This window comes from Hoplias malabaricus, chromosome X1 (genome assembly GCF_029633855.1).
Source record: "Hoplias malabaricus isolate fHopMal1 chromosome X1, fHopMal1.hap1, whole genome shotgun sequence".
Classification (NCBI taxonomy): Eukaryota; Metazoa; Chordata; class Actinopteri; order Characiformes; family Erythrinidae; genus Hoplias; species Hoplias malabaricus.
The window spans coordinates 21,894,272-21,906,990 of record NC_089818.1 but is presented as its reverse complement, the minus strand read 5'-3'; the positions used below and the strand labels follow the sequence as shown (position 1 = coordinate 21,906,990).

The following is a 12,719-nucleotide window of genomic DNA, read 5'->3' as shown; positions in this document are numbered from 1 at the left end:
GACTCCTGGCTGTGCGTCAGCCTGGAAACCTGCGCTAACTTTAACCGTGATAAAATAGCGGTCACTAAGCTGACCACACACTGCACAGATGATGAAACTGTAGATACACTTTGGTCTCGGTCAAGGCCTGATCAGTGAATCAGCCTCAGGATGACTGTGAGAAAGAGAAGAAGGATAAAGTACATAAAATAAATCACCCACTCGTTCCTCTTCTACATTTTCAGGCTCTTTCCAGGACATCAAAAGCTAAGCGCTAGGTTTCAGGCGCCGAGAGGTTGATTAAAGCGTAATGCTTTTCTGCCCACTTTCAACTGAATCAGCATTTTATGCAGTCTTGTGTGTGTGTGTGTGTGTGTGTGTGTGTCTGTTTTTTCGAATATATATCCTAATGCCCTGAAGCTGCAATCCTCTACTCCACAAAGTTCCAACACTTTTGGAAATGAATCTACAAACAGAAATAATCTACAAAACTCAATTAAAGCATGGAGGAGTAATTGTACTGAGTAAATATGGATAAAACGACATTGAAATAGTTAGAGCAACAAGAGCTTTTGTTCCTCGCTCCTCACTCCTGGCTTCTCGCAATGAACTGAACTGACTCTCATTCTCACGTAAAGGAACAAGCTATGAAACCGGTCATTCTAAACAGGGCTGTTTCATTAAGACCCCAGAACTGTGTTCACTTGTGGTACGTGAGGTAGAGACATAGGTTTTCTCTGTGTTAAAGAGAAAAAATACATATAACAAATCTTATCTAAATAATACTAATAGTAACACAACAACAACAACTACTACTACTACTAATAATAATAATAATAATCCAATGATGGGTTCCTACTATTAGAAAAAAAGTGCTCAGGTTTTTGGAAAACCCTAGATTATTATATAATTACTGGTGTTAACTTCAGAATCCATTGTCCTCATAGTACCGTGTATGTCAGTGCCATGTATATTAGTATTATTAAGACTGGAAAAAGTTAATAATCGCTGCTTGATGTTTTTATAGGCATTTCACATATCTTCCCCACATCTCTGAAACCTTGGACATGAGGTATTTACATAGTCCAAAACACTGTGTATAAATGGCAACAAAACACCAAACTATCCCAAATTACCCCTTAAAAGTTCGTATGTAAACATTTGTATCCACTTCTCTTGACCTTATTCTCTCAGAATGACGAGTTCAATATCTCCATTCATGGTTCCAGGCTAATGCCCTTAGTTGCTATGTTAGCGTGCTCAAGAACACCATTAGCTGCAAGCAGACACACATACGACTGTCATTAGTGAAGATTGAGAAGGACAGGCTGTGAGTCACAGAGCTAATTGTAGCTTTCATACTGTGCTGTCTCGGTCTTTAGCTGTCCCCATTATAGCCTGGACATGCTAACTGCTTCCACAGTGCTCTCAGGTATGGGCCACTAACCATTGCTGCTCAGAGTCAAAGAACAGTTGGATTAGCTGGTCACTAATTTCAGTACCATGAAAATAGTGGGTTAATTGTTTCCCCAGCTCTAAGACACCTGATCTTTCTCAGGAAAAGGCTAGGAATAGCCTTCATAGCACATGGTGATGCTAATTAACATACCAGCCTATACAAACTTAGCATATAGTAATACTGTAGCGTTCTAGATCAAATCTGGGAATGTCTCATGATGCAAAAATAATCTTTAAGCTGATTTATAGAAATATTTAAAAAGAGCATACACCCACTTTTAGTTAAGAACACCTAGTTATGGCACCAAATATTTCTACTTGCTAAGTACACTTCATTAGCATATTCACTTGATTATTACTACCATTTAGCCCCTTGAGGACATAAAGTATTACTAATAACTTAAGCTAAAGAAGACAAGATACATATAAACAAAGATTAAAGAAATGGTGGCATATTTTATACCTGTTTTTATGACACATTTTACCATGAGTAATTTCCACTAAGTTAAGGTGAAAAAACTGTAAACAAAGCTATTACATTGTTCACAGAAACTCACTGATTAGCAGAATATGGGAAAAATCAGGAAAGACACATGAATATCCTCAATTTTAGAGGAAATATTGGGCCACTGGATGTCTATATACTCTACATTGGCCCATATCATGTAATGATTGTGTGTTAACATCACAGTACTAATAAAGAAAGTTAAATAAGATGTTCTTGCTTAATTGTCTAAAATACAAGATTGGAAGGAAAGTGTGGATAGCATATCTAAAGAAAGGAAACAAACAAATCTGACTTGGGAACTGGAATGCACTGTTTGGACACCCATCTTCTGAGTATGACAATCATTAACACATGAATGTTATGCAAGAATATGATGTGACCAGTGACTAAGTCTGGAGAAAACACTCAAATAGATCTACACCCTCTTAAAGATACACTAGCCACTTCTTTAGAAACCCCTACATTGTTGTTCCAGCTTTGCTGTTCTATAGTTAGAGTCTCCAGCCTATCTATTGATGTGCAGTTTGAGTTATCCCTTCATCAATGGTCAGTTTCTGACCACAGAACTGCTCTGGGCTTGATATTTTTGGGTGCTGGAGTGACTACTTTCAATATAGCGAACATAAATACAAGGTTGGCGTTTTTAAACTGATGTGACCAGTGACTAAGCCTGAAGAAAACACTCCAAAGTAATTATACCCTCTTAAATATACACTAGCCACTGCATTAGAAACTTCTGCTAGGTAGTTACAGTATGTTGGTGTACAGTTAAGAGAGCCATTGGTCATTTTTACCATCAACAAGGGGCAAACGATATTTTTAAAAGTGATTATACATTATTTTTAATGTTTGGCCACATAGTGCAACTTACATGAGCTAAAAAATCAAGTGGCATTTGTAGTCCTTGAGGGGACCACTTTATGCTCAATGGAGGGGTCCCCAACATGGGGTGCGGCCATGTTTAAAAAAGGCTTAGTGTGTTAGAGTGTGTTATTCACTTTATAGTGCACTTTTTTGGGGTTTATTTCATTTTTAAGAGCATTAAAACAATCCCACAATGCACTGAAAAAGCACTAGTGAATAGTGAATACCCATAATGCACAGCGCGCTGTTTGGTAAAAGCCCACATGAGGTAGTGTCCAAAATAGTTTACCATCCTCCTCCTTGTAATAGTCCACAATATAGTGAGTAACATGGGGAACAGCGAATAGGGAACAGTTCACCCTTCATCAACGGCCTATGTTTGACCACAGAACTGCCCTGGGGTATTTTTGGGTGGTGGACCTCATAATGTAGTGAATGTAAGTATAAGGTGTTTGTAATAAAGTGGATACTGAGTGTAGACTAAGTAGTACTTGCAATGTACGCTCTACTTTTCAGAGAAAAAAAAGTAAAAAAATGTCCCTGAACACAACAAACAAAAAAGGATATTATGCCCAACTCAAGGACCACCATGAGCTTTCATGTTTAATTCTGAGGTACGTACCATATCCACCATTGTTCATTAGGAATATTTTTTGCTCTTAATAATACATTAAACAAAAACACATAAAACGGCTAATTACTAACAGATTCTCTTTGTCCTTCACCTCAGGAGGCCTTGAACACTTACGAGCAGACAGTGAGTTATAGGGAAGAGTAGAAATGGGTGGGGATGTTTCAGTCCATATGCGCAAACGTCTCTTTTGATGTGAGATCAGCGCTGCCATAGAAAGAGGTTTGGAAGAGCATGGGGAGGCTCAGGTTTTTACAACTGAGAGCTTACAACCAACAGCTTTGACATAAATCTGTTTCCATTTCAGATATTATGCACAGTGCACCTACAAACACAGACTTGTATGTAAGCACAATGTCAGTTACGCTGAATTGAATGGACGATATCCATCCATTATCTGTAACCGCTTATCCAATTTAGGGTCGCGGGGGGTCCAGAGCCTACCTGGAATCATCGGGCGCAAGGCGGGAATACACCCTGGAGGGGACGCCAGTCCTTCACAGGGCAACACAGACACACACACATTCACTCACACCTACGGACACTTTCGAGTCTGAATGGAAGATATAATACTTTCAATTATATAATAACTAAAATAATAACTAAATAATAGCTAAAAATATCCTTGGGTTATCTGCTGTGCTTTTTATTATGAGGCCATAGAGAAAATAGAAAAAAAACAATTAAGAAATAGCTATATTTTAAGCCACAACTTTATCTCAAAACTCCACTTAAAATAAAAGGTTTCTCTGCAGGAGCTTTCTAGAAGCATTAGACTCCCTGGATAGCTGGTTCCTATAGAATCACCTTGACTAGTGCATCAGAAAAAAAATGTTTACTGAATATAAAGTTGGGATTCAGACTTTATTATCCAAACATTCTGATTGTATTCTCAGACGTTTCTGACTCCTGGAAACTTCTGGAGCATGAGGCATGTGATGATAAGTTTTGTAACTGTCATTAAAAATGTGTATATCATCAATGTCAGAATATTTTTGACAGAACCCCTGATGAAGCCAGATGGAACAACAGGGTGCTGTGGCATCCCGCTGAAAAAGGATGCGTTAGAGGGGAATAAAGCTCCCCAATTCTGGTGATAGAACTCTTTGAACTCATTCAAACTCTTTGAGATGATCTGGAGTGTTTCTGATCAAGAACTAATCACTCAACAGAAGTGTACAACTACACGAATGCCGTGGTTGAGTGCAGTGTTCCAATGCCTAGTGCAAAGCCTTCCTAGGAGAGTACCAGACATGTTCTCCCTGTGTCTGTAATGGTTTCTTCTTGTACGTGCTCTGTTTTCCTCCCAAAGTCCAAAAAAAATAATGCCGGTAAGTGTACTGACTGCAAAAGTGTGCATAGGTGTGAGTGTGTGATGCCCTGTGATGGACTAGTGCCCTACTCCAAGGTTTGTTCCTGCCTTGTGCCCAATGATTCCGAGTAGGCTCTGGAGCCACCACGATCCTGAGCAGGATAAAATGGTTACAGAAAATGAATATATGAATGAGTGGATGTAGATGCTTAATTAGATGCTCTAATTAAAATCACCCCAACAGTAATGTAAGCAAGAGTGACAGCTTTGGATGGTGGCAGGCTTTTAAAAGCATTAATCATTAAAGGATCTCAAGGTACACCTGCATGCCAAAACTCTGGGCTCCAGATGTTTTACCTCATACAAGCAACTTTCAGTGATTTGGTAAAACAACAGATTCCCACAGATTCACGCATGAACGGCTAAGTGTGTCAGCAAGGGGATGGTAGGAAGCAGACAGCTTCTGTTCAAATATCTCTCTTTATGATTAGGATATGTTTTTTAAAAATACACAGGAACATACAAATTCAGATTAAATAGCAAGTTTTACACCCATACACAGTACAAGGTTAAATCTACACAGGCGAAGCCCTGTGTGTTCAACACCACCACACATACACACATCTTAGAGCCTAAGCAAAGAGCTTAGTTGCTATTACATACACACAATATGGCCACAAGGCACCTGTTCATCATAAACTGGTCCAACATTTTTTCTAGTGGCTGAATGCTATAAGATCTAGAGAAGATCTAATAACAACAGTAAAAATGGCTACTTCAGCAGAGAAAAAAAAACAGAGCATATATGGTTTGGATGGTATTGCAGTGATATTGACGTGATGGCAGCGTCTTAATTTGTTTTAATCTGGTGTTTTTAAGCACCTCAGTTTCACTACTGGACTGGAAGACCAACAAACAGAAATATCCAGCTGACAGCAATCTATGAACAAAAATTAAAGACTATGATTTAATTATAGAATTTACATAGCTTCCAACACACTGCCCTGTAATACAGATCTTATCTACTGAAAAAAAATCTTATCTACTGAAAAATCTTAACCTTAATCCAATAAATTAACCTGGTTGATTTAAACACATAAGGTCACAGAACACAAACGCTAACCGCTAACAAAAATTCTGGGTAATACGTTCTGTTAGCTGACTTATTGTTTAAAAATGTTTAGTCTGTCTAAATCTAAACGTGAAAGTGGATACGGTACTTTACGTTTTAATGTTAGAACACCCAATCAATATTACATTGACAAGTGACAATAAAATATGAGTTAATCCCACCAAAACAGTCCTGGCTGAGGACATTAGCCTGTGTTCCAGCCTTGGCTAACACAGGTTAACACTCCTTTGGACGTAGCATGGTGATAAAGTCGTCTGACTCCAGCATTAATGTGTCTGACTGATATATGGCCCGTGATTAATCAGCTTGATTGAACTTGTCTACAGCAGTGCCTTGACGTACAGTAGGGATGATGCTTTTATTACTGTAATAATTTCATCGTGTAAATGTCCGCTAGCTAATGGATGATGTTTAACCTATATTCCAAAGAGCTCAGGGAATTAATGCAATGACAGAAGCAAAATGACCCAGAATGGCTACAGTATTGGGATCAGATGTGTTTGTGTTATAAGGACTTACAACTTGCAAGTTGTAGCTTTTAGTTTTTATAAGCAATCTTAATTAACCATTATGTTAATCAGCACTTTTATACGGACTTCTTTAAGAGGGACAAATAATGATTTTTTTTTTCAAGGCACGTACATTAATTTGGGAATCTGAGACTCCTACCAACATAAAAACTGGCAAATAAAACTAGTGTGTAGTTTTTTGTGTGTGTGTGTGACTGCAAAGATGAGGAAATGGGAAAATAAAAATCTCTTGCTCCTCTGTCTGTCCTCCTAAGCTCTCCTGTTGCACTGAGCTGTGGCTCATTCTTATTTAAAGGAACAGGCGCTGAAACCAATCATATCCGAACAGGGCTGTTTCAGGGGTGAAACAGGTGTTTGATCCTTGTGATATTTTGACCAAAGCACGTCAAAGACTTTTCAGTAAGACCACAGAGAATTGTTTTTACTTGTGGAAAATCGTAGAATGTTGCCTTTAAGAAGGTGCAATAATAATGCATTTTAACAACCACAAACAGCAAAAGATACTTTAAAAAATGTATTAAATTACACTAATAACTCAGAAGATATTTTTTTTGTTGTTGTCGTTGTTGTCTTTTAATGAACTAAGTTATGATTTATACAGTGGGAGCCTGTTTAAACATGTTTAAAGGCTTAGTACCTTATCTCCATTACATCTAGACCACAAGGTTTTAAAATAAAGGTTTTATAACATGAAGAAAACTCTAAACAAAAAAAGTCATTACTTATTTAATTATTCCACAATTCTAGTGGTTTTTATTTGTTCAGTGCATTATTGCACATTTAGCCAAATACTGATGTCATAATAAAGATGGCAGCTAATGTTTAGCTATCTGTATGCTAGTTACTTCTGTTCATTAAAAAAATAAATAAAATAAAATAAAAAACAATAGTAAGTCCTACTATGATGGAAACAAGTCTAATTGAGAGCACAGAACATGTAGGTGTGGTTTAAGGAAGTATTTGACGATTTAAGTATGACACTTAGCACATTAGCCCAGTGTTAGCTAGTGGCTAAGTTTTCATTACTCAAAATTAGCATCATAGCTCTGGTAAATTAGCTCATGTAAGTTAGGAATAAAGGCTCTGTATCATCGGAGCAGTGTTCTCTGGAGCGATGGAGCTCAATTCAATACATTTGGGATGAGCCTGAGTGGGTTTTGTGACTCAGAATTTGTCACACAATATAACTATCTGTTTTCACTAATGCTCTCATGGTTGAATGCAATCAGATCCTTACAGATATGTTCCAATATGTGGTACAAAGCTAAAGTCTAAAGTGGACAACCTACCTATTAGCATTATTAATGCCAGGAGAAATATAGAATGGGCATATCATTTATCGTGATGTTACATAGATCTAAGTCATTGAGTTTGCTGTCTGTTTTATTTATTTATTTATTTATTTTAGTTAATTGCTGTGAAGCAGAAAAGGCACGTGTCCATTACTGCAGTAATGCTTCTTGTGACTTAGCAGGTGATCTCCTGAGAATGACAAAAATCAATGGGACGGAAAGCTGTGTGTTTAGCGGCAGTAGTTTCAGGAGTATATCGTGCGTGAAGAATGGTGTTCTAGGCTAGAAGAAGGATAAGCAGGTGTTTTTTTTTTTTTGCAAGAGGAAACAGCACTAATCTCATCCATTACAACGGGGTGCCATCATCATCTGTAGCACAGCCTAAGACCAACTTACTCAAAAGCCAAGCACGGTCATTTCATAGTCATTTTGTAACAGCTGTTTGTAAATAAGCATTCGCTCTAGTTGCTGCTATATTTCCTGGGCAGATTGAAATTCCGGGCAGATCCCCTCTTCGCCATACACACACACACACACACACACACGCACACACACACACACGCACACACACGCGCACACACACGCACACACACACACGCACACAGAGCAGTGATCTGTGTCCTTTCAGACAGACCACAGAAGTAGCCGAAGAGGAAGAACATGCACGCAACCTCCAGCAAATCAGCTTCGGAACAAACACACACAAGCATACACACACGCACACACACAGATAATGACTGACATCACCAGCAAAAAAAGGTTGTGTTTTACATCACTGCCAATTGGTGGCTCAAACAAGACATCAAAACAAGGGCAATGTTTTCAACACACCTTCTAATATAATATGAAAGGCCATATACTACACTTTTCTTATATTGTATTTGAGTTTATGTACCAAAGAAAAGTCTGATTTTATTTTTTCTGAGCATGATTATTTTCCAACCACTTTCTATCTCTAAAAATACCTCAGGCTGGTTCTATAGCTTTAAGACGTATGTTAAATACCTCACTTCTGATTAGCTGCCCTCATTTTGAAAGTACCCCAAGCTGAAACACTCCTTATATCTAAAATTGTGAACTGGGAAAAGCTTTGTGAATGAATGTGTGGTGTTTATAAGGGGAAAAATACCTTAGCATTAGCCTAAGAAAATACCTGCTACTGTTTACACTACATTAAAATTCACATCCAAAATTAGTCCAAATTATTTTTCAAACATACATTAAAAGGTGGGGGTATTTTCTTTCCCTCTCACAGGAGATTTTCTTGGGGAAAAAAGGTTGTGTGCGACAGAAACTACAAGCAAATGCATTGCTTTCTGGGAGGTCAAAACAAGCTATTTTTGAACAGATAATGGCATGTTTTGAAACATTAACAGTGTTCACACCCTACATCAAGCTCTAATTTTGAAAAATAAGAGGAAACTTTGGTTTTCCTTGACAGTGTTATTCGGAAAGAAATGAAAATCTTCCTGAAATGAAAGCTATACCCGTGGGTGCACTGCTACAGCATGGAAACATGTCAGTTGGGAGTGGATTGCCCAACCTCAGGCATTCCCCAAGTAACCTCCAAGTGTTTTTGGGGCAAATTACAGGCATTTGCAGTCTAACAAAAGCACATTTTGGTCAAAATTACACAGCTTTAGCTTTGACCATGTCACGTGCAAATGTCAAATATTCACCCATGTGTTTTGATGCATTGCAGTGTATTGCAACATAGATATAACACAATATTCTACTCGTAACTTAGGAGTCGTACTGTTTAGAGGCCTAAGGGTTGGAATGTTTCAAGCTACAGCCATCGTTAACTAAATCAAACAAAAAGCACTAACTTCTGTCAAACAGAAGATACAAGATCACACAAGTAGCAAATATATAGAGTGAGCTAACTTTACTGTGGTGACGTGTTCCTCTCCGTGTGGAAACCTTGGAATAAATAATACATAAAGAAATAGAAATGAACACTTGTGCTGCTGATTAAATTATTCAACGCTGTCATTACCATCTACAGTAAAGAAATATCCATGCCCATGATATTTCTTGGCCCAATTCGCCATCGTACTCTTTTGGACAGGTCTGTGGCAATCACTGAGAAGTAAAGACTACAATTCATAGCGGCTGAGAAGTGATTTCATCTGCAGTCGGAAGCTATCATTTCTTTCACAGGCCTGCGGCAACACCCAAACAATCAGGTTAGGATGTTATTCTGAATATGGAAATGTGCACCATATACTGGTTACAAACAGGTATAAAGAGATTAAAGCAGTTTTGAGTCATAATTTCAACATCCAACAGTAAAAAATCAACGTCAATACATTTTTAAAAAATTGCACCATATGTCCAACAGTTTATAGACACACACACACACTGACAATGAGTACATTCAGTTACTTCAATGTTTACCCAATGGGGACAGAGATGGTGGTCTGTCAAAAGCTGACAGGCATCTTGTATAATCTCCACGAAAAACATGACATGACAAGAACACTGTTGAGCAGCCACACATGAGCTTATGGTCACCAGGCCCAATGCCAAGCATTAGCTAGTCATGCATAAAGCCCCCCAGCATCGGGGTGTGGTCTATGGAAACTGCCATCTCTAGAGGACTGAAGTTCCTTTGGGATGAGCTGGAGTGGCTGGAACTAATCGCCCAACATGCAACCTCTCAAATGATCCGGGGGCTGAACGCTCTCTTATCCTCCCAAAAAATGTTCCAGTATTCAGTGTAAAGCCTTCCTAGAAGTAGAAGCAGTTTCTCTAGCAATGGGGGACGGACGACTAACACCCAATAATACCATTTACTTCAAAAGTAATTCTCATTAAGAAAGTGTTTTTGACACTTTTTTAAAATCCAAAATCTACTGTCATGTCTCATAATGGATTAGGTCTTCTTTTTGCAGCTGAAAGTTCTTACATACGTCTGTGACAATGAGAACTCATAGCACCAAAAAGCTAAAAGCTAAATTAATAGCGACTGGGAAGTATTTGAATCTCTGCTGTTGGTTGTTTCCCTGAGACCTGGTTATTTTGACTAAAAACTATCACTCAGTGATTAGAAACTGCTTAAAGTCATAATCTCTTCCACAGCTTTATAGCTATCATGGAACACTCACATTATCTCTTTGTACATTAACAACACATTTAATAATTAAAAAAGAAAACCTGTATAGTGTTCAATCTAATTCATAATCCTAATCTCTTTCATAGACTTGGTAAACGTTGATCACTTTTGTTCCCTCACTCTGAAAACACTGAAAAGCAGAATTCACAGTGTTTAAAATCTGCAATCCGCCATCGTATTCTTTTCCATGGGCCTACAGCTATAATTAAATATTCCTACACCCACTTTGTTTACTGAAAAGTATGGTTCATAATGGATGTAAAGTCTTTAAATCTGCCATTTGCAGTCGTAAGCTTTTCCAAAGGCTTGAGACTTATGCCATTGTTTTCAGCACAGAAAAGCACAGTTCATAATGGTTCAGCTTAAATCTACTGCCTGTAATTATATTTTTCACAGATTTGAACATACAAAGCACAGTAGATACTTGGCGAAAATCTGCAGTCGATGTCAATTCTGAAGCATCCATCCCATCCCTTTGATCACAATTCATAGTGGTTCAAACTGCTGAGCTCTACACCCAGTACACACCATCTCTTCTGTAGGCTTATAGTTATAAGGACACATCCCTGTTACCACTTTGTGTGAACCAGATTCATACAGTCAAGAAGGTACCGAAACATCCATCCCATCGCTTTGAATGAAAAGCACAATTCATAGTCATCAATATAAACTGTTTTATTCTCCAATCTTAAGTCTCCATCTCTGCCACAGGGCTACAGACATGAGGAAACATCCACACTGCTAGTTTGTATATACCCATCCCATCTTCCTGAATACTGAGAAGCACAATACACCCGGATTGGAAACTGCTTTCATCTCCAGTCTGCAGTCTTTATCATATGACCCATATCTACCCATACTACCCCCCCTTTCAGCGCACAGGAGAGGGCAGTTCATTCCGATGGAGGCTCTGACAGAGATGAGCCCCCGAAGCCTGAGTCAGGGCAATCTGGAAGTGAAGGGTAGCGCGTGCACTTACCGGATATTTCCGCCTGCGGGACTTCGCCCAGCGTGAAGCCTTTGGCGTTGTAGAAGTTCCGAACATCCACGCAGCTCCTGGACTGTTTACTGTCCGCGCGCGCCTTTCCAGCGAACACGCACAGGACCAGAGCCACGCGCAGCAACATCCCGAACCGCGAGGAACACAACACGCTTCTCCAAACGACGACGTTCACTGACAACAAACGATAACCCGTAGGTAGCTGTAGGTGGACCGCTGTCCCGTTAAAGGGCATCCACCGGAGAACCGAGAGGAGAACACAAGAACCGAGAGATGCACAGTGCGAAAAAAAGAGAAGAAAAAACGTAGGTGTCCACCTCACTCCGCGGACTGGGGTTTAGAAATTTAATGTGCAGATTTGCTTACTTTAAAAGGCTTTTTAAAAAACAAACATACAGCGTCTAAAACTGTAAAATAATAACAGTGGAATTCTGCCAGACTAAATGAACACGTAAGGGAAACGGGTAGCACGCGCGCGCGTGCCCTCAGTCCGTGATTGGAGACGGCACCACTGCGTGAGCTCGCGACGACGGGAGCGCGCTGACTGACCTCTCCGAGCACGAGCTACTTTTAGCCATGAAATGAGTCTATGAAGCAGCCTCGCAAGCTGGTGCTCTCATAGCCACGCCCCCATTCCCCGCCTCTCATGCCAGAGCCCGACCTCACCTGTGGTCTCATTGGCTGGTGGAAACATAGCTCCGCCTCTTAGGGCAAGCCAAGTAACCTAGGACAACACTGGCGACTGAAAAAGACATGCAACAGAGGGGCAGGAAACATGCAGCTGCACCTGGATGTTTCATGTCCTTTGAGCCCACAGACAGCAGATGTACAGGAGCTAATTTGCATGATGTGACAAAATAGCAGGCATATTTCAGTCTGACAAAAAGAAACTTGT

General features: G+C 39.4%; 1 protein-coding gene across 1 annotated transcript in view; it reads right to left on the bottom strand.

Moving 5' to 3' along the window:
• The window catches only part of gpc1b (glypican 1b), a 105,251-nt gene extending 92,868 nt beyond the window's left edge, over positions 1–12,383 (bottom strand). Inside the window, exon 1 of the mRNA XM_066652576.1 lies at positions 11,804–12,383. Within this exon, the coding sequence (XP_066508673.1) occupies positions 11,804–12,059 (256 nt within the window). The 5' untranslated portion in view covers positions 12,060–12,383. The remainder of the gene's footprint in view (positions 1–11,803) is intronic.
• Between the last annotated feature and the right edge of the window lie 336 nt (positions 12,384–12,719).